The following is a 27,563-nucleotide window of genomic DNA, read 5'->3' on the forward strand; positions in this document are numbered from 1 at the left end:
GGAATACTATTTTGGAGGAAATGAGTTTTCCTTGTAATCATTCGAAAATGCACTTGGGGTTTGCAGAAAAGACTTTATCAGAGCACACTTAAGGTGTCTGATTGTTACATAAGCGCTTCCTTTAACAGGTTTTCGGAGTGGTCGGTGAGAAAAATTCTACCAACACAAAAAGGCAGCGAATTCAAAATCCGAATTTAGCCTTTTTTTATTTTTCCAACCTCTGCCACTTGACCTTGCTGCCCAAAGACTTAGCGGCCCTTACTGCCTTTTAGCCGTGGTGTATGCAGGCCTATAGTATCTGTACCTTTTCTGACAGAATCTGGCTGTTTCCCCACCGTGCATGCCTTCATTAAACTTACACAGAGTGGAGACGGAGAGTTGGAGCTCCCTTTGAGGAAAGACTGTTAAATAATGCAGGTGGTTAAGTAAGCTTGTCGGGACGAATTGTAAAAAAGCCCCCGCTTCACTGAGCCAGAGCCTGTTAGAGACAGAAAGAGGGGAGACCGCGTGACTTTCAGCCCTCCAGAGTCGTGTTCACAACCATCGGTTGAATACAGAACGTGGCATGGAACGTGTGTGCATGTGTGTTCATGTCTGTGAGGAAGAAGCCAGACAGGCCGAGGCTTAGTCCCAGCGTCCTCGTCTGCTGCCTTCCTGCCCTCATGCTGGTGGTTTATAGATCAGTCTGACAAAAAGCATCCTCTCTTGCTTATGACAAATCTCTTGGAGCTAATAAAGTTGCATTTATTGACCTACGCTGTCACTTTGAATTCAGGACAACAGAGGAGGAAGAGGACGGGCTTATTAGACAAAATTAGACATGTTGTAACATCATCGTCTGGCAGCGCGAGACTACAAATTAATGTCTTGGTCCAGAGCTGGTGATGTGACCAGCATCGGATAGCGTTTAACACTCAAATAGCAGTCATCGAAAATATACTGTGTGGCCTTCACTTTATCGGCTAGTACAGGGCTGCCCCCTGCTGGTGGCACACACAAACTGTACGTCACATAACATAAAATCATCCTTCATTTATCCCACAGTGGTGATAAAAGAAGATCCAAACAAATATTACCATTTTATAAGTGGTAATTGAGGGAAACAAATCAGAACACTCACTTTAAGTAGTAAACTTAAACTTGGGACTAAAGATTGGAAAATAGTCAGACCACTGATGTAATAATGCAAGTACATGTATTAAATAGCACGTGGCAAGGAGATTCATGAAATATAATATATAGTAACCTTGCACAAACAAGAAACATCAGTGGCCGACTCCATTTAAATCAGATATACCAGCTCACTTTGATTCCAAGTGAATTGAATTCAACTAAAACCAAGTGTCTATGTTAACAGCAGTCAGCCCCCACTAGTTTTTTTTTTTTTTTTTTTTTAAGAAGAAGATTGATTCACCAATCAAGCATAACATTATGACCACTTTCCTAATAATGTGTAGGTCTCCCTTGTGCCTCCACAGCAGTTGTGACTCATCAGAGAATGGACATGGGCCTTCTGAGGGTGTCCTGTGGTGTCTGGCAACAGAATGTTGGCAGTTAGCACTGTTAGCATAGCTTAGCATAAAAACAAAAAAATACAAAAAGCCTAGCAACAACAGTAAAGCTCATCATGCGATGGTAAGCTAAATGCTAAGAGGCACGGTATAAACATGCTGTAGTTTCATGTTATCTTCAGAAGGGTCTAACCAATGGTTCAAATTAAGGATTATGAAAAAGACCGAAAGCTCCAAAACTGCTAGATGTACCTTGTGAACTGACTGAACTCAATAAGTTGTGTGAGTGTATCCTTTATAATCTTAATAAGGACACAAACATAATATTTTGAATTCGTGAATATATTTTAATTCTATACAATGCTGGTAGGATTATACAATGAAGTGGCCACAATGGACTGTGAACACGTTTGGGCTTAATTTCAAGATAACACTGTTACACTTCTGCATGTCTTGAATGGAATATTTCACATAAATACGACAAGTACATAGATTTTCAGACATAAAACAATCTTCAGTTTGCATTCAAAGCTGAGGAAGGCCAACTCCTCGGAAATTAAATCCACTGATGATGAACTTAAGCTAGCATTTAGTGTTTTCTTTTTTTGTAACTTGAAGGTAGAGCACTGCTGATTGTCCTGCTGTTATTAAGGCCTGTTCATCAGTTCAAATTAAGTCCTACTTCATCCATAAAAAAATAATTATGTACTATAAATTATAACTAAACATACAAAAAGACTCGGATTATGACGGCAAACTACAGAACCAGAAGTGTTTGAGTAAACAAAGCACAACAAATGGTGACAGGAGATGATTTGGTGAACACACGTTAGTACTAATATGTGCAGTGTAGTAACAGAGGAGATGGAGTAACATTAAAGGATGTTATTATTGCTTTGGTGCGTGGGGATAGCAGCATGTGCTGTTTCCACAAGGAGAATAAACTGTTCATATGAGGGGTGCAACAACAAGAGGCAAATACTTCATCTCACTTCACAGGTCGACACTTATTCCCTTGTGGACTTGCTGTAGCCTCATCTTAAATACCCACTGTTGTCACGTTAATCTTATAAGAAGACAGCCCCTCCTCCTCCTCCTCCTAATCTTAGTTGTCATCTCTCCATGTTATGCAGTTCTGGTCAGAAGCCCAAGATGTCACTCCCTAAAGGGCTGAAACCATTGGAAGTGTTTCCATTGGTGCTGTCCCAGTCAGGTTCAGTGAACCAGTCTTGGGGTGTCACCCCAATGTCCAGGACCTGGGGGTTAGTACGTGACACTGCCAGTCTGAGAAGACAGAGAAGAAAAAAGATTAAATAAATAAATAAAATTCTTGGCAAGAAAGAAATCCTTCTACTTTCTGTCAAGTAATCCAACAAGCAACAGTGTGTCTCTCACTACTTCCACTTATTTCCGTAATGGGTTTTGGCATTTTTAGGGGATTTTATGATGAATATTGGATATGATGGTTACCCATAGACCAGCAGAGGTTTTCCAATCAAAAAACAAAACTTTTCTTGGAAACAAACAAGAGCTTGTGATAAACAAGCCAGAAGTTGGTTCATGATTTTTACTTCTGCAAACATTTTCAGAGTGAGAGCTGTAAAGGAGGGAGAAATTACCTTGCTGGCTCAGTCTGCACGGCGTAAAATAAAACATAAGATAAAAGGTAAGAAGCTCACTAGCTCATGTTAATAGTATTGGGCAGTATAATAACAGCCAAGTCTTGCCATATTCCCTCCTTCTTTTAGCGTATTAACCAGAGAAGGAGGTCTTCATTTCACACTGCCATTTAGTTTTAGGTCAGCTACTGATTATAATGCTGCCTTCATTGCAGCTCAGCCTCCCAGACTGGTTTATATAACTAATACTTCAATCTGTTCTAATTTGGGTCCCTCCGGCCGCAAACATCCTTTTCTCTCAGGAATAAAACTATGTACACAGAGTCCGGCTGCAGGTCAGCAGGATTACTTCAAGACATTCAGTTCATCTGAACCCTGGGATAAATGGTGTTGATCCGCCACAGAGTTCAACTGCTCCACTTTCACACCAGCAACACAAACACCCAACAAAGCCCGCTCTGTGGAGACACATTATTCCCTTTGCTGTGGTCCATTCAGACAAACACAAACTATGTATGTTATTGGAGAAAAACACTTCCGGGGATGACGACACTTTTCATTTTGACTGAAATTCAATACTACAGGCTTTAAACTTAGTTGACAATGAATACATCAGGGAGCCTATAAAGGGCAGAGGAAGCTACTTCACACTACTGACTGACATTACTGGCCTATAAACAGTGTTATTGGATTTGCGGTGATTGAATGGAATGGGCTGATGTTAGGTTAGTAATCAGGACTACCACACTAAGTGAGGCTGTTAACAGTAGTGCTCAACTTTACCTGGGAGTGAACCATAGCTGCCCAGAGCACAGCTGGGGACACAAACACACAGCAGGACATTGAGGACAGTTTAAAGTTCAGCTGTCAAACTATTTCTCACTGATTGCGTAGATTATCCTTGCTTTTCCTCAATTTCTACATAATCAGAGAGGGTTTTTTGGAGGGTTTGTGTTCGGCAGTCCACAGAAATCATCAGTAGGTGGCACTGTAAAGCCAAGCTGTCTGAAAATATGAACTACAGTAAACCCAAAGAGGCAGAGTTTAGTGCATTTTACTGCCAACAAGCAGGAAGGAGAATCACCTCAAATTAATCTTACATTATTTAACATATTCATCACAAACATCTCACCTGGAGAAGGCTTCATCCAAACCATCTTCTATTTCCTGGAAGAAAAAGCACCTTGGTTTAATATGCACCCTAGAAAATGATATAATGATAATGGAAATGATATTTTCAAATGCTATCAAAGCATTTTCAGGCATACTCTAGGACCTGTGAACATAAACTGTGTCCAGATCTCACCCTTAAAATCATTAGGGCTTCAGTTAAACGAAACTGATTTGCAACCATCTCACTTATCAACTTGTTCAAAACAGAGCCAAAGCCAAAAGAGAAAGAGTATAGACTATACCCATGCAGGATTGTTATTGGTCTCAGAGGGCCTGTGGTTGTCCAGATGATCCTCCTCTACATTCCCATTGGTCTCCACTACAACATTCACACTGTCCTCAAAGTCCAACAAGTTGTCTGTGGCAACATCTAGTTGGGAGGAAAGGGAAGGCCAATCCATTAGTAATACATGATGGTAACATAAGCTGCATTTCCAACTTAAGTAATTGGAACTTTTAGTCCCAGGAACTATTTCCAAGGAACTAAAAGGTTTCCTCAAACTACTACTACAAGCAAATGAGTCCCCTGAGTGATGAAAAAAATATCGATTTTGATGTTGGTCCCTGCAGTAGAAACTACTTCTGAAGGCTCCTAGTTCCTGAAGTGGAAATGCAGCTAAACAATGGCTTACAGAGGTTTGTACAAACTGTAAAGAGATTCTGTGCAGATAAAATGGAAGTTCAGGGCCTTAAAATAACCCCTTGAGTATGGAATATATGTTGTTATAAATCTAATAAATTAAATAAATAAAACACAATAATAACGTTCCTACAATTTCTACACACTTCAGACACTGCATCTGTATTTTTTCACCTGTTCCTTTCAGACTCCCGAAGCTGTCCGATCTCTCTGAATGGGAACTGCTGCTGGCCTCTCCAGCCGAACCCGATTTCACTCTCTTCCCTTTCTCTAGAAAAGAGAAGAGACAAAACAAAAGCAGGTCAAGACGTGTTTTGTGCAACTGTTCAGCAGACATCAATATCCTTGGTGAATCAAGGTCGATTTAGAGCAAACATAAGCAATTTCAGACGCTGATGAAACAACCCCTACGTAGACGGGACTTGATGTGTACGTGGGAGGTGGAGATGGCATGTGTCATTTCCAGGACTTGAAGGGAGAAGACTGTCATGCGTACCTTCTTTGGCCACTTGCCAGAGCTCAAAAGCTACTGTGAAGGCCTGGGCTACCGTCAAAGCCACTGCCTGAGCCTGAAGTACAAGAGAACAATACACACTGTAACAGATCATGACTGGAAAGAGTGCATTAGAGTTTACCAACCTCAGTGACATCTAATTACAATATCATCCTCAACACATCTCCTCTTTCATGAGAGTGTTGTGACTCCAGAAGAAACATTGAGTTTTCTGATTGTGATAGCTATGCAAAGTAAATCTTAACCAAGGACAGTTCTGGTCTATAATAAAGGATGTTCCCTGAAGTGGTCCTCAAAGAATAGGAATTTCATCTGTCTACTTAATGTTGGTTTCTGTACAACACTAAAAAATAATAATATACAATTTAATACATTTAAATTTACCGTAGCTTAACTGGAGAAAGCATCCACAAATCCAACAAAAGTAAGAGGGTTCAAAGTCACAACTAATGCTTTTCAATTAAAGAAAGGAAAGAAAATCGGTAAGTAAAAGCTGTTTTAGCTTTAACTGGGACTAGATTTTTGCCTTCAAATGGCAGATATGGTGGATATAAGAGTTGGTATATTCAATATACATCTGAATGATGGCAAAGTTGTTCATGCTGGGACTGAAGAGCAGCAGCAGTGCAGGACAGAAAGTATTAAACAGTAGTATTTTAATAGCCACACTAAGAATGAGAATTAAGGAAGTAAATCGTTGTCATGTTATCCTGGAAGAAAAGGAGATGAGAGTGGAAGCAGGTAAGATGAGAAGAAAAGTGCCCTTCCATTTTTCAACACACAGGAAGATGACAGGATATGGACTTCTAAGGTTTCCATTTAAGGATGGAGGGATGAGGTGAAGGAAGAGCTGTGGTGTCACGGAGAAAAGTTAAGGGATAAATGATGGCTGTTCCAAAAAGCTTATCAGGGCTTTCCCCTTAGCATGTGGTAGGTAGGGGGAGTTACAGCCAAAATAGAGCATTTGACCAACCACACAGACATGCTTGCACCCCCTAAAACTAGAGTAAGTTTGGGAAATGTTTGACTAACTTTCATTTCAAATTAAAAAAAGGTCACTCTAAACTCACCACTTTCCTTTTGGAGCAGAGGTAGGCGTGGCACTCCAGGGTCCCATTGAGGGTGTTTTGAGCAATATAAGCAAACACTTTATCATGCAGTTTGTCCACCGTGCAGTAGGATATTCTGCAGGCCAGGGGTGACAGGTTAGAGGAGGACACAAAGGATACTTAAGCCATGTGCCTGCGGTGCTGCACACGTACCTGTATATGGAGACGTTTTCCAGGAGTTTATTGCTCGAGCTGTCGTACAAGACGATTCCCTGAGGAGAAACCTTGAGAGCAACCTTCTGAGGCTTCTTCCCACTGGCTTTAGCCTGTCACAGAGAATTTGAAACAGAAGATTCTTCAATGAATAGTCCTGCATCAAGAAATTACGGTATGGCTGTATCATGCTATAACTACACCGCGTCATACCATTGATGGCGGACAATGTTAGGCAAAGTAAGAAACACTCTTCTCCTTCACAGTAACTAATTTCTTACAAAATAATCTCTTGTACACTCCGTATGAATGACTGAATGCAGATAATGTTAAACACAAGCCTCTAGTATTTATCAGTGTATCAGTATCAGTAGATACAATGACCAAACATTAATCAAACTCTACAACCCTGGCTCCCAGAAACTCCTAGCAACGACTGTAAGTCCACTTTTAGAGTAATGGACCTTGTAAATAATTTATGAAAAGTACCAAGTAAAATGTGGTGAAATCCCAAATACTGGAACAATTGACCCAATAGTCACGCTAGTGAAAACCAAGTGGCTACCTCCAGTGCTGAAAAATGAAGCCAGTGTGAAGTGTCAAAAAGCGCAGTTCCTTTAATGGCCACTTGAAGTTGAATAAATAGTTTACTATCATGCACCTATAAAACCACTGGAAACATTTTCAAACAAGATTGTTACCGAAGTTGGCAATATATTCTGAAATAAAACAAATCATATTAGATACTCTGACCGTGGCGACAATCCTCTTCACAGCAGCTGCTGACAGCTCCTCTCCCTTGGGCTGATCCACTAGTGTCATGCCGAGGTGTCGAAGGTTAAAGGTCATGCCCTCTACGATAGTCTCCCGTGTGTCCGTCCAGTTCTCTGGAAGCTCTACAGAGACATAACAAGTTTCCAGGGACAAGTGGGTCAATACATTGATCATCATTAATCATGTTCCTGTAAAAACACTGAATATTTAGATAGTTTTTCTCCCATTTCACATTCCAAAATAAATAGCACTAGAGATGAGAACACTTGAAGCTCTTGAGAAAAACATAAAATCTGAGGAAACGTAAACAGTCTATGGTGAACTTAAAGTTGAGCCATTTCATCTGCTCTATCCCTGAAGTGAAAAGGCAAAACAGGGTATCTGGGTCAGAGGTACGGTGCATGTAAAGTAAATATTTTATCTCCCCAACAACTTAAAGGGCTGGACAATAACAAGGCAATGAGTAAGGACCATGTACACGTGGACTATGACATCCTGTGACAACAGCAATGTACAGTTTAACCGGTCTCTCCAAAAGTTAAGCAACAGCTGTCTATCTGAAAGCACATTACAGGCTCAATCTTGCCAACAAGTTACTAATATTTTTCCTGAAAATGTGCAGAGACAGTGTTAAAACTGTAACTGCCAAAAGAACAGCTGATACCTGTATGGTGTCTTATCAGGTTCTGTGTGTTGCTGGCCGACCTTGACACTGTAGCAGTGTTTACACAGATTTCTTCAGAGACCGAAAGGAGGGGTTGAGGACGGCAAGAACGGAAAAACATGAGCATTACCAAGAAATGCATCCTCCTGGCATTTCTCTCCTCTGGGATGTAGCGCATACCACATACTCGTGCAGGCACATGTACAAAGACACACACACTATATATGAAAGGAAGACTGCATGTTGTCAAGTGAGACCAGCAAAAGGGCTTTTAAAGGCTGATGGAGGCACTGATGAAAGATGGTTCAAAATACTTAACAAAATAATTTACAAAAGAAATAGCATTTATGGTGTAAATGCTATTTCTTTTGTAAATTGCATGAAAACGTTTGATGAAAAGGCTTTTACATAGTTTAAAACTGTGTAGAGAATAATTACAGGATACCACTGATTAATATTGTTCATCATGGCAAAAAAAAATAAATCCCTTTTAACACAGTCAAGATGTCTTTCTGCACATTGTTGTGAGCATACACTGAAACAAGTCTACAGTCAGTGGTCCTGCCAGGCTGCAGCTAAAATGCTGGTATTTAGCAGGAATGTTAGCATGCTAAGGCACTGAAGCAGCATACAGCTGGTTTTAGAGGTATTTAGTCAGAGTATTTGACAGAATTTTGGCTTAACAGTGGTACTAAATTACAGGTAACTTTAGCATCAAAAGTGTTAACAGTTTATCCTGACAGGAACATGAATACCTGCACCACAGTTCATGACGATGAGCAACACAACTTGGTGAACTTCACCACGGGGAACATACAGCAGTTGCTGAGACTAAATTCGTCAGACTTCATCCTCTGGGGTCAATGAATGTTTGAAGAAAAATTTGTGGCAATCAGTCCTGTAGTTTAAGCCTGGTTTAAAGTTAGAAAACCAAGCTGCTGATATGGCTAACACACTGAAGAACTAGTGGCAACAGTGGCAGCCCTACTTTGCCTCGGTGTATCATACCCCAAAACCAAACGGTGCAGTTTACACAATAACTAAATTCTGGCTTCTTCTGCAGTCATTTTAGTGAAAGTTTTGAAAGATAATGATGAACAAAGAAGCTCTGTGAACAAGCATAGGCAGCCATGAAAAGCACAAATTTATGGGAAAAAAAAAAAAAGATATGTTTGAAACAATCTGTTATAATGTTTAATGCGCAAACTGTAATCTCTGCCTACTAACGGTTATTATAGCTCTTAGTGGTGATTCAACAAAGCCCTTGTTACTGTGAACACCTATTCTGTGCATGCATTGTCACCTCCCGTCAACACTTTACACCAGTATCCATAAGAGAGAAAAAAAAAAAAAAAAAAACTATCAAAAGGGTTCAATGGCAACATTTGTAAAATGGCACTGAAAACACAAAACTCCATCAAAACACCTTCACCCTTTTAACGGATGGTGAGCGAGGCAGGTTTCGCTGCAGGCTTTCCAGATTCTTGTCACGTGGGAAAAGATAACTGAACAGCCTGTATCCCATTTTTAATAAAAGTACCAGCATCAGTTTTCATTTCTGTCTCTCCTGAGAAAAACAGCTACAGTGCAGGTACCAGGCACTGCTAAGACTGAGAACGTGCAGGGCACTGGGTTCAAAGGTCAGGAACGAGTGCACGTGAAAGGAAACAGCTGTGAGCATGTGGGAACTGAGACCAAGTAAATCCAGGTGAGCCCTAATGAAAATAAAACAACCTCAGCACTTGTTGGTATTAAGAGATTAAATTGCTGGGAGTAAAATGTTGCTAGTTCTCCGATATACAATAAGTGAAAGAGTGTTAAAAGACAGGTGGAGAGGAAGAGAGAAGGGGGAATTTAAAAGGAAGACAGGATAAAGCCCCAGCTCCACAGTTTTCAATTATATCCAACAGTGATGGATGAGTATCCATTTAATGCATCTAAATGCAAAGAAAAGTCTTTGGTGAACACTATGACAACAACAGTGCTGGTCCAAAAAGCTCCAACTGACAGGCAGTTCACGTCCTGGGTGATTTGTGTGTCTGCACCAAACATTAGATCACTGGGGAAACCACTAACTGTGGCCCTACAAATTCAGACCCCTAGCATACTCTGTGCCATTTTTTATTTTTTTGAACAATTTTCTGTCAACTCCACTGATCTACATATACACAGAGTTCCAAACTCTTCTGAGCTGATGTGAAGGATTTCCACCGATGCGGAAAAATGTAAACACGTTAGTGATAATGTGCTGGTTTGGAAGTATCTGCAGATGCCAAGTTAAATAAGCATTTCAGAGGCATTTTGGCCGAAGTTTACAGATCAGCCTGCAGAAATGAGGCAAATAAACACAGCAGAATTCAAAAAGAGCTACTGCCGCAACTGTCAAATAGTTCCTTGCCTCAACTGCAGTTTTTTTTAATGAAAGCCAATTAAACCAAACTTGAGGACTTACTCCAGCCTAAAGCAGAGAGCTTACTCCTCTTGTCACTTCTGACAACTTGTCAAACTACACACCCGCTGCACACATTAGCTAATCTAGTCTAAAAATGATTTCATATTGTGGCAGCTGCAGAGCCAGTATGTTTGTATTATTTAATGGAGATGATCCCACTGCAGGGATCTAGAGCTTAAGCTATGCACAAACAATCACAAATCATTCTGCTGATCTCTCTTTGTATAACATACAATAACACAGAGGCACATCTTTCTTAGAACTGCAGCCAGTACGCGCAGTAGGCCGAGGCTTACAACAAGGATTAATAATGTAATCCTACTTCTATGATCCTAGGGTTTCTATACAGAAGTCAGTGTAGTATAGGTCAACCTAGAAGCCTGCCTTCCTATATCTGACTGGTGGGCTACTCTACATCACCAAACAAAGTTGAAATCATCTGAACCGTCAGACATAATCACTGACTGTATATAAAGATGGATAAACCACATGATGCCCCCCGTAGGATTCCTGGAGAGAGGTTTTGAAGCTCTGGCTGATGCCAGCTTGGCTGTACCAGACTTTGCCAAACTCTGAGCTAATACAAAAATGGTCCAAAACGGTGGAGTGGCAGACAACCAGCAACCTGGGAGGTTACAAACCTGTCACTCAAAGCGGAATATTTACGCAAAACAAGCCTTTAATTTAAACGGGTGACTTATTTAAAAATTCACTCATACAGCTGACAGAGACCAAAACTGTTTTTTTTTTTGCACCAGACTGTAAACATGTTTACTCCCGCTGAAAAACAGGGCTTTAACATGGTGGTCTATGGGGACTGACTTGCTTTTGGAGACATTCCCAAGTGGGCATTTTAGGAACTGCTTCAACATTGGCTTCATTTTTCAGGCCTGGAGGATGCCACTAAGGAAAAACGCGATACAGAGTTACATTTTACTGGGTTTCCCACCAATCAACAGTACCACTGTAACTAGTAGAGTAACTGACTGTTAAATGTGTCATCAAAATGCACCAATAACAAAGGAAAGGAGACAAAGCCTCATCTATAAACAGAATCAGACTGTTAGAAGAGCCAAGTCTTATTTCACCCATGCTTTGGTGAAATAACTAGTTAATTACGAGGTGGAAATATTCCTACCCTGGCAGCGATTTTCCATAATCAGCATCATAGTGCCCTGGCACTGTCACGTTTTTCCATCTGAAGAGGCCCCTAGAAAAAGGACTTAGAAAAAGGACTCTTTGCGGCAGACAAGCGTCCTCTGGCTGGTCCTTGACACTGGCAGCGTGCCGGCGTAGGTTGTCTAGAGCGACCAAGCCAGGGAAATGAAAGCAGCGAAGTGGATGGAGGCTTAGCCATTTAGTCCCGATGGTGGATGAATTGGTGTCTCCTCAGTGCAAGCTCGCAGTTTACAGAGGTGGGAAGATGATTGACTAGGCTTTAGAGCAAGTGTGGCAAAATCAGTTTAGATAGGGGTCGAGAGGACCGGACCAGTAACATAACGGCATAATAACCTAGAAATGAGAACAACTTTCCCTTTGTATTAATGCAAAAAGTACAAGTATATATAATATATATATATATATACTTTAATGAACTATCCTTTTACAAAATATTTCATGAAGAAAATTCTTAAGAAAAATAAATGCAATTTTGGCACATTGGTGCTATCTGCCGTTTAGTCGTGGGCCTTAGTGTTGTGTAATGTCCACAACTCTTACTAAAACAGTGCGACCCCAGTGGACAAATTGAGATAAGCAGTTACTTTCTAGCTAAAGATAAAAGAGCTGTCCTGCGATACTGGCAACCTGTCCAGGGTGTACCCTGCCTCTCGTGCAATGATAGCTTGGATAGGCTCCAGCCTATCACCCCCCCCCCCCCCCCCCCCCCCCCCCCCCCAACGACAAACAGTTATGGGAAATAAATGAGTAACCGACTTACTTTTAGTGAAAAATTGCAGTTAATGTCTTAGTGGGTCGGTTTTGGCCAGCAGGCCATATGTTTGACACCCCTGCATTAGAGTCTCAGTAACAGTATATGTTTGAAATGGTATCTCTAGGTAAAGAACCCTGGCACTCATGGTTTACTGGTCAGTTAGCTGCATCAGCCTGATATCCCAACTGTAATCAGTCCCTGATTACATGATCCCATAGGGCTAGAGTCAGAGCTGGAAGTCTGACATGGTTGATATGGGTGAGCGCCAGGGGTTGAGCAACTTCGGCTAATATATGGTGAAAGTTAAGTCGATGTCGACTACTTGATGACATCACACATAAAAACCCAGTAGAAAGTAATGCTTTGCAACAACTAAATCTATATTCTTGACCTGAATACACCTTTACTGCAATCAGCACCGTCAGTAGCATTTAATAGTACTTCACAGCGTGTTGTTAGATAGGATAATGTAGCCAGGGTAAAAAAATAAAAATAAGACATATCTCCGAAGCCTTTTCAGTGTAGAACAGTTTAAGTTCTAATAACTTTAGACAATGAAATTCACCAACAAATTGGTTGACGTGCACCCTCCTTCTCTGTCTGTTAATCAACTGCCGGACTCCTCAGCTGTTTTCTCGGAGGTGCCCGTTTGGTTACTGCCATGTGATCATTGACTACTCGACTTCCTGCTAAAAGCTTCATGGCACAGCAGGAAAGTCAACAAGTCAACTAGTCGACTATTCGGTACAACCCCTAGTGAGCGCCGGGGAGGAATGAGTGCCCTACAGCCAGGAGAAGACCTGGTAATCTATACTACAACGCACTGCATCTATAACAAGTGGGTCAGTAGCTGCACTTACAGGAAGCTGCTAATTCCCCTAATAATCAGAATAATAGCACAGGTTCTATACAAACACTTAAGTCAGTGCAGTCTAGCTAACTGTAGTTAGAATGGGCTGGATTAAAATTTTTACGGTTTCCTAAAGGATGAAAAAATAAGTTCTAAAACATTCTGCACTGCTTTGCACTGGCACATGCAGTGTTCATGCTGGAACTGTACGTAGAGATTGTTCAATGAGGATGATTTAAACGGCTACTCTGTTTTATTTAGACGCCTTGCACTATAAATACTTCCAAGGTAACCGTTAGTTGGATGCATTACAGTCAGAAGTAACTGCAGCCACTGACTTGTATCTCACATTCCAGAGGTGCTGCTCTTTTCCAGGTGAGCTGCCAACGTTACACGCAATAATGTAGTGGATTTATGCGATACAGCACATATTGTTTAATGCCACTATAGATTTAACAATAGCCTTTCTGGAATTTCAAACAGACCGGCTTGAATCGGAGCCAAAAGGGGGCCGTGCACTGACTGACCTGCAGCATTCCTGCCTTGTCCTCTTGGTTACAGGCAGGGGAGCTTTGAGGCTCTCTAAGCCACCCGGTCATTCCCCCTCCACAACTTTACAGCCAGGATCAAGTGAGATTTAGCTTACAAAGTGGCCCTTGAGTGCTACAATGGGCACCAGAGCGCTCTTAGAAGAGTTTCATGTTAATGCTGCTGTGTGGGCCAGCTCCTGCCCCTGGTAAAAGTGCCCTTGAGCAAGAAAGAAAGAGAGAGAGAGAAAAATATATCACTGTAAGTTTACGTCCTGAAGCTGACCTCTGCACTTCCTCCAGCAGTGTTAGCAGTGTGGGTGAAAAGAGTGGGGGTGTTCAGAAGACTGGGATAATCCACAAATCCAAAATACTGCAGCAGTGAGTAAAATCACAAGGAAATAAAGGAAGTTATTGTATTATAAAGATACAATCTCAGGACAAGGCTGAGCTTATCATCTGGAACTATTTGCATTTTAACACGTGCAACCAGTAGCCTATTGATAGTGGAAAAACTGTCAAATATTTCAAAGTTAAAATCGTGATTATTTTATTTATTTATTTATTTATGTTCCAAAATAATCCTCATTTCCGGGAAATTCCTAAAACAGGACAAACCGCATTGCAGACAGCTACTTACCACCAAAGCAAGAAATAGCACATTTCCCCCAAAACACAAGCAAGGAATGAGAAAAAAACACAGAACTGCAGCATTTCGTAGCAAACTGTTTAGTTTTTTTTTTTTTCTTTGTCAAACTAAATGAGACGTACCGCTACGTCTAAAGTTTAAAATATGTCAACCCTTCATCTTTGCCACTTTCTTCTGACAATAAGCAACTTTATATCATTTTGGTAGTTTATTCGTTTTTCAAACAAAACGCCAAACTTTGGTAAAGTTGGCTTAAAATGTCACATTTGACTAACCGTAATGTTGAAGTTAAACGCTGCCGCAGTTAGGCAACGTCGACACGGAGGAATTGGACATTTGTAGCTGACAGACAAACAAGAACGTATTTAAATTTATTTCTACTTTTTGTATCTCATGAGCTAACTTAACAAACGTTTCTTACTTCGGTGTCTGCCGGCAGTCCAGGACTGTTTCGCCATACTTGGGCTCCGGATAATAGCTCTCCCAGCCGACTTGAGGGCATCCATGTCGGTGTTTTGAAGTGCTGAGAGTCGGTGAAGTTAGCGGAGTCTTCCAGGAGAAGTGTTGTTGGTCTGCCTGCTGGTGGGGAACATGGACTTGTGGTGCCTTCCAGTGTAGTCAGAAATCCCGCTATTTAGCCTGACGAAGAAGACGCGCTGCGTTTGGGTCACATGGGACATTGCATTTTCGTTGCATTTGATATCAGGACACATTATGTTTTATTTAGTGAGTTTTCTTTTTTCTTTTTCATCAGAAATGAAATTTGAGCTATTTTGATGATTGCTCAGATGTAACATTTATGTGTTGGTGGCCATTAAAGAACTGTCACTGAGGAAAATGTGCATTTTCATCTGTTTTCCCGTGTTTACATTTACTCATTTTAACTTTCAGATGACATCATATTTTGTAAATAGGCTGGATTTTGTATTTACTATCTGTAAATTAACAAAGAGATGAAAATACTTCTCATCATTAATGACTACTTCATGACAAGGGCATCTCTGTGGCCTCAGGATTCCAATAAAATAGATTTTTGTTTTGTTTCGGCTCTAAAACAACTGACTGAACTTTATCTTTGTACTTCTTACTAAGAAATATGTATTTCCAAGCAGCACCTGAAGGCAACATCAGACCAGGGGCCATGCACATTTGTTCTGATTTTATCTAGCAGACACAAGGTTTTAGATAGACAATGTAAACAGAAGCATCAAGCTGGCTTAAAGGTCTGAGAGGTCATCTCAAGATGAATCAGTTGCTTGAAATGTGTGGACAGAGGTATGCATTTACTGCAGTAAAATAAAAAAAAACTAAACAAACAACAAAAAAGAAAAAAATAACCAGAAACTTTAAGTCTCACAACACAACTTTCCTACTATATCGATTGGATTGTTTTGGGTTTTTTGAGATGCCAGATTCTGTCACCATCTTGTGGTGAGATTTATGTAACGTTGACTAGTGCCAGATAAAGGAAAACTTCAGACAAACAGATCATGACATGTACACACACTCAACAGCTTGCATTGCCACCAGCAAGACTTTCTTTAATAGTGATGACCAAAGTGAAAAGCGTGACACAGTCACTTTGAATAAAGAAAATAAACATGGTGGAACAATGAAAAGATAAAACAAAGCACTTTTTTTTATACCATCTCTTCCTTCTACACAAACTTGTAAAAGCAACTTGAGAACTGAAATCACAACGGCAGAGCAATCCACAAACAATACATTTCTCCAGGTATGCGACGTGACACCACAACATGGTCAAATGGTTCAGGGGTAACTTTTTTTTTTTTTTTCCCAACACAACACATTCACAGAATCCTTCCTGGTAGAAAATATAGGAAACCAACCTAATATGATGGGAAATATCAAAGAAGTGCCACTCAATAAAAGTCTGCAACAAATAAATAAATGTAACACAATCAGTCCAACTGGCCGTCTGCTGCTTCGTCGCGATCAGCCCAGAACCTTGTAAACACGACATCATTCAATTATGTTCTAATGACGAAAAAGTAACAGCACTCTTCTGCAAACATTATGCTAGCTAGCTACATCGATCAAAATATGGATGGAAACTGAACATCAACACTTGGCACTTAAGAACCGAAATGAAATAAAGAAAACATTCCTCAGTAAGTTAATGTACATTGTTGTAAACAACAAAATGCCAGCTCGAGGGCATAATAGTGGACAATCAGTTTGGCTTGTGTTTGGCATACCAAGACTGTGTCGCTTCGAAATGACTTGTACCATGTCCAGTCTCATGTTTTCCCTTTGAGTCTACAATATTGTGATCAATTAGCCGTGTCCGGTGTGACACTTAATTGTTTCAGCCTGTGAATACTGACTTGAGCGTGTGAGAAATCTTTACCTCGTACAAATGAAAACCAGGCAGGCGCATCAGAGCTAAAGAGAGGACAGCGGCTTTGAAGCTTTGAGATCCCAGGATTGAAAAGTATGCATCTTAGAAAGAGAAAACTGCAAGGCACTGTAAAATCTGCAAATAATGGTAACGACCGGTTACCTCGACATCATTAAATCCTGTTAACAATATGGCCTAACGGGTTTTAATTTGGTCCAGAGGGGAGAGGAAAGGTGTCTGCAGCAAACAAGTGAATGTTGATGTGACATTTTGGCAGTGCCAGGTCCAATCTAGCAGTAGTATTCTTAAGGAAAAAAAGCTACACCTACTTGATCCATTTACTGATAATCCTGGAGAATCCACTAATCCAGCATAAAGGAACTAAATAGTACTGGAATATCTGAGGAACACAGCAAACTGTTCAATATCATTATTCCTAAAGAAAAGTACATTGTCGAAACTGAACTGAAACTTTACAAAACAATCACTGATTTAAGTTTAATGCTGATATCAAAACATGAACAGTATTACATTCATGTACCTCTCACAGGGCTTTACTTTGCAGGTGAGCTTCGAATTCAAGTCTGAACTGAAAAGAAAAAAAAAAAAAACGTCTTCAGTCTATCAATAAACCATCATGACAAGCCAATCTTGTTTCTAAATTAAAATCCTGGGTGTCAGATTACTATAGAAGAAAAGAAATATGGCTGCGAGGGGGATTCACACTGTACACCAAAAGAAGACCGACATGAAGCGATGCGTGATGGCTCTTCTGTAGACATTCGGCCAACCAATTTGTGTACTCCTGTCTCCCACTTCAAAAAGAGCACGCTGTCTGATGGCTCAATCCCAAATCTCCCCCCAAAAATCCTGTTGTACATAAAACCTGTCAAAATAATAGTTCTCATAATAGAACCAAAAAAACAAATACACATATGTATGAAGGGGTTGTGTGTGTGTGTGTTGTTAGAGTGCAAAAACGTTCAGGGGCTAGTAAACTCAAAAGTAACCCGAACTGAAACTGAGAGCAAAAGAAAGAAAGCGAGGGGAGGATTTCTGTCTGACAGGTGTGTGGCTGTCAGAGTCACTTTTTGAGGGGCTGGTAGACTGAGGCGTTGGGGTCCAGGGAGGAGGGACTATTGTCCATGAACTTGGAGGAGTAGTGCGGAGTGACCGGGCTGAGGTTGCTGCCGTCTGACGAATAGGACAGGCTGGGCATCACAGCCATCACCTCTGCTATCTTCTGCTTCAGCTCTGCGATCTCCTGCTCCCTCTGATGGATCTGGCCTGGATGAGATACACAAAACAGAAATGTTGAAAGAAATCCTGAATCCTGACAGCTCTAGGAATGTTTTTTTTTTCTATAGCATGGACTGATTTCTGACTTTCCTGTGGTGGAGTGTAAAGAGAAAAAGTCTATTTACCCCGGTAAATTGAAAATCCTCGATCAATAAACAACGGGGAAGTTATTTTTCTCATTATTCTGATATCACGTGAATGCATAATACAAGCAAAAGGTGTTAAAAGGCTTGGTATAAATCTCAACACTGTGGAATGGTGGACAAATTCTGACATCGTATATACTGATATACTGTCCAACAATGATGGGTAGGCTGTGAAATTTCCGTGAAAGCCCAGCATCTTTCACCAAAGCCAAATTCTGACAGGATAGGATTTACTTCTCCAGGGGAGGTCTCTGACATTACCCTCCCTCATTGTGAAAGTCAGTTCATTGGTGGTTAGATTTTAAATGCCTCCCAAGTACAGCTGTAAATGCCTAGACTGAAAGCCAGATGAACTTCCTCACCCTCAGTTTTTCTGTGGTATCGCAAACGGAGTATGCTCCAGCAAACATCCGCCAAGCCAATCATCAGCCCTTTGGGCGGGCTTTATGCAGTGATGGACAGAAGAGCAACGTAGTCATACACATCATCTGAGAGTTGTGGAGCGCTGATTGGTTGTAGGACTATCCTCTCTGCATCAGTTGAAACGCACCCCATAATGAATTGGTGTATTACGAGACTCATATTCTGATAAGAATTTATTGTGGCTAAGCCAAGCTAGTAATTACCTACTGTTAGAGTCTTGTTTTTAGTCTGCATTAAGCTAGCCTGAAGGAGTTCTTGGTTGTTCCTGTGTGTAGTAGATGTACAGAAAGTTACTCACTCGATTAATTTCATACAGTAAGAAAATAGAAAAATTATTCTCAGGCCAGTTCTTATTCTCTGTGGCTTTTCAGTTTATTGCTTTCAGTTTTGGCTTTTTGCTGCTGAATGTCTCGTCCAGATGGGGCTTAAGTTCCCCTTTTACTAACCACTGTGGCTACTATTAGTCAACCTGCTAGTGCAGTGTGGTATATCCGCAGACTGTTATACTGTCGCAACATTACAGACTATTCTCAGGGCAGACATTTTGAAGTCCCAGCAAAGGAAGCACAGTTCTAACAAATGACATTAATAACACCTGCATTCTGTTTATGGAGACAGTGACGTCCTGCTACACAGAGGGACTGGTCCATTGTTAAAGAAGATTAGTTTCACCAGGACTTTTTCAGCTATGATCAGTCAAGGGGTGTTTCTCAGTATTTGTCTGTGTCTGTGTTCTGGTGAAACATCATCACTCGCTGCTCAGTTACTGTTCCAATTCAAAGTACGCGTCTGACCGAGTACAGTCCAAATACATGGATGTTTTGCCTGTTTTATCAAGAATGCATACGGAGGTAACTTGTGTGGACTTGGTACAGACAGATATCCCAGAAGGCATTTTGCGGGTGTCCTCAAGTACGCTACTGTCCCAATTACAGATGGACCGTCCTGTATCCTGCCGTGCTCCAGAGTCCGTACTTCAGAGTTCAACTCCAATCTGAACTAACAAGAACGCAAGTCTGAAGTTCACGTACTTGGTATTGATATATGCTCAAAATCTGGCAATATTTGAACTATTTAACTGTAGTTCACTGAAGCAAGTGTCCCAGTAAGCCATGGAAGTAAATGCATGCACAAAAGCAAGACCTTCCTTAAATGGAACGCAGCCTTAATGAAGACACCTGTACTTTACCTGCTGTTACCATTTTGTAGAGAATGTCAATGGCATGAGGTGAGAAGAAGCATAGCTGATATCAAAGTTCACCAACATATTATAATAAACTGGTGCTCTGTTTTAATGTTAATGTTTAAAACATTAACTGGGGGAAATCCCCCGAGGTTTTGATGATGGATATTTCATATTGACTGATGCTTACAAAGCAAGCAAACAACATGTGATCCACGCATCATTTAAATGTGGTGGGTAAGAGCAATGAACAGTAATCAAATGATCCCATGGGACTAGCAACAGAGCACAGCTGCCAAACTCGAGGAGAAGGCGTTCTATGATGTGGCAAGCAAGTTCTGAAATGGTTCCAAGCGCTGTTGTAGTCAGAGCGCTGTGGTGTTGTGGTAGTGGCTCTGTATTTATAATTCTGCTTCCAGGACCTTACATAAGCTTGTTCATCCATTAGGTTACAGATGACCAACTGTTCTGCTCAGGCACTACATTACAAATGGTGATATTACTTTACTTTGTAGCCCACTTTAATCTTTCATCATCTCATCACGCACACACAGGAATGCAACATCAATTAGTTCGACCTCGAGACAGCCAGTTATGAATATTTTAGCAATCTCTGATCCGTCTTCATCAATACCCTCTGGTCATTTTGTTAGGATTCCATCTTCGTGTTTAAAGATAGAGTTTCTCTTGTAAACAAGCAATCGCTTCATTCAAGACAGTGATTAGAAAGCTCGAATATCCTGAGAGTGACTAATAGCAACATGAGTAATTTGCTGCATCTCTGCTGCCGCCATCTACCTTGTGCAATCTCTAGCTGTCTCTTGGCATCCCCCAGTGCAGAGAAGAGGTCCAGTTTGATTCTGGTCTCAGCGCTGAGGCTGTTCTCCAGGTGCTGGGTCTTCTCCTGCATGGCTGACAGCGCCGACATCAAAACCTCTGTGTCCTTCTCATTCTCTTTATACTTACGCAGCTCCTTCATATGACACAGAAGCAGAGAGATAATGAGATAAGCTACCAAACATTTGACTTTCTGTCCGTACTTTAGTTCAGTCATCCCATTTGTTGCAGTTGGAGTAGCAAAGCAGTCTTACCTGACACTTGCCCTCCAGATCCCTAATCTGCTCCTCCTTGAGCTTCATGTCCATGCTAAGTTTCTTACACTCGGTCTCCAGCTCTCTGATGCGACCACGAAGAGAATCAGTAGACTCCACTCTGTTGGACAGAAGAGTGGTTTTTAGGAGCTGATAAATCTGAAACGGTCAAGAATCCACTAACAAAGACAACAAAGACTGGTACCTAGTTGCAGCAGCTAACGCTACAGCTCTCGCAGCAGTGGCCTCCTCTATCTTCTTCCTCTTCCTCTCTTCAGCCAGCTGTTTCTCAACAAGAGCACGGGCCTCCTGCTCGGCCTTGAGCCTCTTCTCCAACTGGGAAATGGTCTGTTTATCCTTCTGCTTGGCCTGGACAGCACTGTGGAGCCTGAGGGATAGAGAAGAATACAATGAACACTCGGTATGAGAAGGACCACCTGGTTTATCCATTTTGACCGCTCATTTATTTAATCTACTTTTGCAGCTGCTGATGTCAAGCCAGTTGTCATGTTGGTTATTTTTGTAGTAACAAAACATAATTAACACCTACATGATGCCAATACACCATGTGATCAGGAGCATGGGGTTGGGAATGACGGGAGTTTATAGACCTGGGATGTTCTAATAAAAAACCTCTAACAAGTTGCACTATTCGATTTGTAGGCATCTTTGGAAATCGGCCTCACGATCAGACCAGCAGTACGCCATCAAGAGTGATCTTGCACCACCTCCAGGAAGGTGGAGGAAATAATGTACTTGTAGCACATAGATGGCAACAGATTCAGCAAAACGATTTAAATTCATAATGCTGAGGAGTTCCTGTGTAGTCAGTTGTACAAACAATACATCAGAAAATGCTGATTTCCAATGGTTCCTTTGTCTTTTGACGTGGACAGGATAGATATATTGACAATAAGGTGTTGTCAGCCACTGTGCCACTCGTTTATTAGTGTGTGGAATGAGTCACTTGTGTTACCTCACCGTGTAAACTTAGCTTGTAGAGGTAGAGGCACAAAGACAAATCATTTTTACTTTTTATGAATCTAATATTAACACCTGTAGCATAATTTCAGCAGCACAGATGCTCCTCAGCCACAGAACATATTACAAGAGCAGGACAGTAGCGGCGAGCCTGTGTGGCTCATCTGCTTTCCAGAGTCATAATGAAAAACAGAAAAATAGATATTAAGATAGAACACTCCTCGACAATGAGTGAGGTTATTGAACTAACTTGATGCTGGTGGGTGCTGAGACGGAAGGAACACGACTGAAGCTGAATCAAATGATTGTACAATTGTACTACTATGTATGTAATTTTCCCGAGATGTGCCGTTCTGACCCATGAAAATGACTCTTTTTTTTTTAAAAAATCTGTTTCATATAAATCCCACCTCTATACAGTAGTGCAGAGCAGAGTCATTGCAAATCACATTTTATAATAACTTTCTTTTGGTCACAAAAAAAGGAAAAGACTGTGAATACATCTAAAGCATGTTTGCTGTCAGTGTTTTACTCTTTGCTGAAGTGTACAAGTATACGTGGACCCACTTGTTCTGCAGCAGCTCGTTGTCTTGGCGCAGCTGGCCCAGCTCAGAGCGAAGGCTGCGGTCCTGGCTGCTCAGAGAGGAAAGCTGACTCCGCAGCTCCGACTCCAACTGCCTGTTGGCTTGAAGATCTGCCTTCAGACGCTTCACATCCTGCTCCAGCCTTTTAGACAACATTGGCAAACACGGTTCAGAGAACAACAAGTTATTCTCATACAGGAGGTGAAGCCTTCATCCTGTCTGTGATACATTGCTCTGATATAGGGCTAGACTACTGATTCTGGATGTATTCATAGGGTGTGCAGTAAATAAGAATGATGTTGCAGTATATATATATATATGACAGTGTGACTCTTACCGCACTAGAGCCTCTGGCTTCCCCAGCTGGTTATTGGGGATGCAGTTCTCCACCGGATCCTTCTGTCCCTTTCCTGCGCCCTTCTGCTTCTTCTCATTCTTATTGGTTGAAGACCCGGCTGGCACGCTGCCGTTTGCAGAACTGTGATTCCGTGGAGATGAGTTGCTGCCCCCGCCTCCGCTGGCATTTTTGTAGTTCTTCCCCGCCCCCCCCATTTCCTCTTTAGAAGCAGTGTGTGTGTTGGTATCAGCATGTATGTTTTCTCCTGCCAGGTCGTTATTCAGTCTCTTTGCCCCGACGTAGTTCTCAATATATTCTGCCTCCTGTATTTTGGAGTCCAGTGCGTGTATAATACTGTTGTTATTGATTCCGATTGTGTTTTGTTTTTTGCCCTCCTTCGCAGCACTGTCCTTCCCTTTTTCCCGGTACTCCAGCTCTGGTAGCGGTACTGACGTGCTTTTCTTTCCAGGAGGCGCTCCGTTTTGGGAAACTACTGTGGGTTCTACCTCAGAGATCCCTTTAGCTAAAGCAGCTGGATGAAAGCAAGCACATGTGGCATTAAAAGACATATAAACAGACGGATTTTACTAAATTCCAAAGCAAACTGGAAACATATTTGGCCATAAACACAGACTGAATGATGACCTTGATTGACTGATACAAAACAGACAAAATGCCGGACAGGACTGGTAGACAGCTGCATGGCAACAAGCAGCTACAGGAAGACTGCTATTTAGGCCGTTTCCAATTCGAGTTGTTTCAGCAGGTATAAAAGCTGTCAGCAGACTACAAATCTGGGCCAAGCCACACAGAACTGTGGGGTCCAGGTATGAATCTAGGTTGGTTTGTGGTTTGACAGTAAAGCAGAGCAATCACAGAATTCTGTGACAGCTCAAACACACGATTTTAGCATAAATTCAGAAGATTAACGACCTGAGTGTGGCAAGTTGCCACATAAGCGTGGTTATAATTTTAATGTAAAAACACAGCACCTGTAACATGTCTAGATGTTTACTGCCACATCTAATGTCCAGATGTCAATCAATTACAACAACTTTTTTTATAATCAGTCTTTGTTTGTATAACTATACAGTCCTTTTTGTCTTTTCACTATTCGGATATTTTGCTATGAATCGAGAAAATGATCTCTAAATGAATTCATAATGAAACCAGTCTTCAGTGGCAGCCCTCCTTTCAGCTAGCACTATTAATGCTCATAATCACTTATTTCATGAAGAGCTGGTTGTGACAACAGGTTAGCCAGATAAGCCACACTAAAATGATGTGCTGTCAATCGTCACAGTCTAATTTACAAATATTCCTCTCTTGATGAACAAGACACCTGTTGGTCCTTTATGTCTACATCTCTTGAAAGATGAGTGCTAAAAGGTCACAGTGTGCATTTTTTCCAACACCCACATGAAACCAAACTACAGGTGTGAAAGCACCATTAAATTCAAAGTTTTCACAAATACACATTTAACTACTGTACCACCACACTGAGTTAGCTATTGAACTGAGAGGAGATATCCCTGTCATCTCTGTCTCTACTCTTGTACCTGCCACAGTAATAGCGATTCGTGTGCCTCACCTTCTTCTGCCTCCCGCTCTTGTCTCTGCAGCATCTGTTGCTCTGGCGGTAAAGCCTGCTGTAGAAGCTGCATGTAGAATTCGTTCTCCTTTTGCACTTCCTTCTGTTTCCTCAGACGCATCTTGTAGCTAACATAGCTCTTGAAGCCGAAGCCTAGAGTCACGACCGGATAGCCGATACTGTAAGGAGAAGAAATACTGAGAGTAAACCAACAATGTACTTTTTTTTTTTTTAAGGCAGTAAAGAACCTTTTTTCACTGTTTATCATTGGGTATGTTTACAAGGAGAAAATGTCTTCGAGACTGAAATCATTCTGATTAGAGATTCCAATTTAACTGTTTACATGGACAATAGACAAAAATGATCTGATAAGATCACATGCCCCCCAAAAATCGATCAAAATGTAAATTCTTTGGCATACACAAAGTGGTTCTGCCCGCTGTGGAGTGTCAAATCTGCCGAAAGTACAACAGAAAAATACACTGAAATAGAAAACATTTTTCTGTCATTCCCGGAAACTCCTTTCGTCACCTGACGTATTCATTCTTTCCAGAGGATGATCAGACGATTATAAGCCAAAAACATTTTCTTATTGAGCCAGTTAATCCATTTGAATATTAGTTTGAATATTTTTTTTTTTTACTATGATTGGGCTACCACAATGATTCTTAATGATTCTGCAAAAATTACTTGCAGGAAACTGCGAATAACTACACGACATTCATTCATTATCGGTAACCTCTAAGAGCTTTGCAGGGGGAGCTGGAGCCTATCCATCTTTCTTTTTATCAAAGACGGTTTCTGTCATTTTAAGGTTGTTAATATAATGGTGATTCATTATATCAAGTGTCCCTTTTTCTGAGAAGTTTTAAGTTTTTAAGTTAAGTTAGGATGTGTATAGGTGTATAATCCAATGTTTCTTTGTAACTGGTGATAGCAGAGCAGAGCACAGTATTAAATGTAAACCCCAGTGAGTCTAATGGAAGTGTGGGCATGTCATCAATAACACGGCTAAACTCTCAGACAGTACTAGGCAGGCTCTGCCTCCAAACCTACAAGATGGACCTGCCTGTATCCCTGGAATTCTAGCGTCATTATGACCAATGGGAGGAAGTGGAGACACGTTGTCCATTTTTTCCTACAGTCCACGGGTCAACCCACAAAGTTCTTTTTTCATGTGAGGCATTAGTGCTAACCACAATAATCACTGTGCCCCCTCTCTTTGTAACAATAAATGGCATTTACCAGTGAGCAGCGAATGGTCGACACAAGTCTACATGAAAGTTCTTCAGATCTTTGAAACGTATGGCAGCTTCGATGTACACGAACAGGATCCACAGCGATACAGTTGGTAGACAGACTCCTCTCTCTGTTTGAAAGAAATAGGGAAAAGGAGAGAAAACACACTATTGGATCTGAACAGACTTGAAAGCTATGAGTTTTTGTTTTTTTTTTGCGCACCAAGACTCTAAGGTGAAAGTAGCTGTTTGGCCGAGAACCCACAGAAAACTAACCTGTGTGCCAGACATACTGGACCCATACGTAGGTGCTGGCAGCAAAAAACAGCCACTGGACGGGGATGAAGAGGAGGCATATGATGTCTGACGTAAACGCCACACACACGAAAAAGACAGAGAACGCCTAGGTGTGGGAGAAGAGACGCAGAATTTGAGAGTTTAACCTCTGGCGCTCCAGAGCACATCCAGAGGTGGGAAATGGGTAAGGTCTAACAGACAAGCTCGTACCAGCCCCTGATATCTGAAGGAGTCGTAGACGCTTCGGATGAAAAGCCAGAAGGGCCACAGGTACTCAAACCTGAACTCCAGCACAAAGTCGGCCAGCAGAACTAACACCCACACCACCAGGAACTTCAGGTACAGGAACGTACTGTGGAGACCAAAGAAACAAGAAAAGACGATAACGAGCTGTAAGACATGGTTCATGGTGGATTAAGATGGACATCAGGTTTATATAACAGTCTTGTGTGTGGTTAAAACATTTCCAGTGTGACTTTGAATGTAACCTCTAGATTTCAAGTCAGATTAACACTGATGCAAATAGACATTTACAACAATAACAATGATTTCTGTTATTAAAGTGGGTAAAATAAATATTATTGCTTAAGGCATTCAATCAAGTTAGGGAGAGGGGTTGGAGATAGCAAGAGTATGTATACAATGTCATGTCTAGACACGGTCTCTACTTAACAGCACAGCTGGTTTAATTTCGGACTTGAAATCATTCATTGTAAAGATAAGAGCATGCTACTGTGAAACTGCAACAACTCCAACGTTTGGCTTTATTTATTCGTGAAGATAATAGCTTCACTGGCGTGTTTAGGTTTAGCCCTCTGCCAGACAAAGCACAGGTGAGAGCCGCGCCGACGGCGTCACCCCGACTTCAAAACGAGCGCCTCTCTGTCACTGCCGCTGTCATCTCCAGCCTCAACGTGAATTTTCTCACAAGTTGAGGATATTTCATTAAGCAGAAAACATACCCACAGAACGTTATTTATGCCTAATATCCGCGAAGTACCACTGCCATTATTTATTTAAATTCGAAGTGAATTTAAATTTATCTACCAAGCACAGGGACAAATCGTGGTGTGAGGTGCCACACTAGTAACGTTAACCTAGGCCTATAATTTTGACAATATGCGGGTACATTCATTCAGCTCCCAATGTAGCTCAAAACCGAAGCGTGCAGAAATATGAACGTAGCAGAGAGTGGCAACCCGGTCTTGACATATGCAGATAGGCGCCATTGTTATACAATAACGTCCCTCCAACCCCTTTTTTGTACCTGCTATATATACCCTCGGTGATTCGGTTCCGTTTTAACGGCCGTCGGAGTTTGCTGCAGTCCGCATTGCGCCGCTTCATCCTCCCCCTGTTGATTCACTTGAGATATCGGTCAGGTAACGGTGACTGGAAATGTCATTCGCTCATCCTAATATTCACACTTCTTCAATTATCCACCATTGTTGTTGTTTTATGCA

At 41.3% G+C, this 27,563-nt stretch overlaps 2 protein-coding genes across 3 annotated transcripts; both read right to left on the minus strand.

Moving 5' to 3' along the window:
• Positions 1-1,483: 1,483 nt before the first annotated feature.
• ldlrap1a (low density lipoprotein receptor adaptor protein 1a) lies at positions 1,484-15,458 on the minus strand. The gene is made up of 9 exons (XM_084562935.1): positions 14,990-15,458; positions 7,473-7,615; positions 6,720-6,832; positions 6,528-6,642; positions 5,440-5,512; positions 5,118-5,213; positions 4,546-4,673; positions 4,263-4,297; positions 1,484-2,795 (listed from the first exon to the last, which is right to left on the minus strand). The coding sequence occupies exons 1-9, from the start codon at positions 15,072-15,074 to the stop codon at positions 2,651-2,653; spliced, it is 933 nt and encodes a 310-aa protein (XP_084419061.1). The 5' UTR covers positions 15,075-15,458; the 3' UTR covers positions 1,484-2,650.
• A 625-nt stretch (positions 15,459-16,083) lies between these two features.
• maco1a (macoilin 1a) lies at positions 16,084-27,559 on the minus strand. 2 transcript variants are annotated; one of them, XM_084563478.1, is made up of 11 exons: positions 27,368-27,559; positions 26,311-26,452; positions 26,080-26,206; positions 25,811-25,934; positions 24,566-24,744; positions 22,975-23,497; positions 22,621-22,779; positions 21,278-21,460; positions 21,073-21,193; positions 20,780-20,954; positions 16,084-18,217 (listed from the first exon to the last, which is right to left on the minus strand). In XM_084563478.1, exons 1-11 carry the CDS (start codon positions 27,445-27,447, stop codon positions 18,015-18,017), a joined length of 2,016 nt encoding a protein of 671 aa, XP_084419604.1. In that variant the 5' UTR covers positions 27,448-27,559; the 3' UTR covers positions 16,084-18,014. The 2 variants fall into 2 exon arrangements, with proteins under 2 accessions (XP_084419604.1, XP_084419603.1); XM_084563477.1 differs by having other exon boundaries at positions 22,975-23,506.
• Between the last annotated feature and the right edge of the window lie 4 nt (positions 27,560-27,563).

Source organism: Chelon labrosus (assembly GCF_963514085.1).
Source record: "Chelon labrosus genome assembly, chromosome: 16".
NCBI lineage: Eukaryota > Metazoa > Chordata > Actinopteri > Mugiliformes > Mugilidae > Chelon > Chelon labrosus.

Bases quoted from the DNA above. Each gene is read 5' to 3' on its own strand.
- ldlrap1a (XM_084562935.1), bottom strand. From the start codon at position 15,074: ATGGATGCCCTCAAGTCGGCTGGGAGAGCTATTATCCGGAGCCCAAGT. The intron at 4,674-5,117 runs GTGAAAAAATAC...CCTCCCAACTAG, and splicing joins CGGGAGTCTGAAAGGAACAG to ATGTTGCCACAGACAACTTG. The intron at 4,298-4,545 runs GTATAGTCTATA...TTTTTCTTCCAG, and splicing joins CCAATAACAATCCTGCATGG to GAAATAGAAGATGGTTTGGA.
- maco1a (XM_084563477.1), bottom strand. From the start codon at position 27,447: ATGAAGCGGCGCAATGCGGACTGCAGCAAACTCCGACGGCCGTTAAAA. The intron at 21,461-22,620 runs GTGGGTCCACGT...TCTATCCCTCAG, and splicing joins AACGAGCTGCTGCAGAACAA to GCTCCACAGTGCTGTCCAGG. The intron at 20,955-21,072 runs GTAAGACTGCTT...TGTCATATGAAG, and splicing joins ATCTGGAGGGCAAGTGTCAG to GAGCTGCGTAAGTATAAAGA.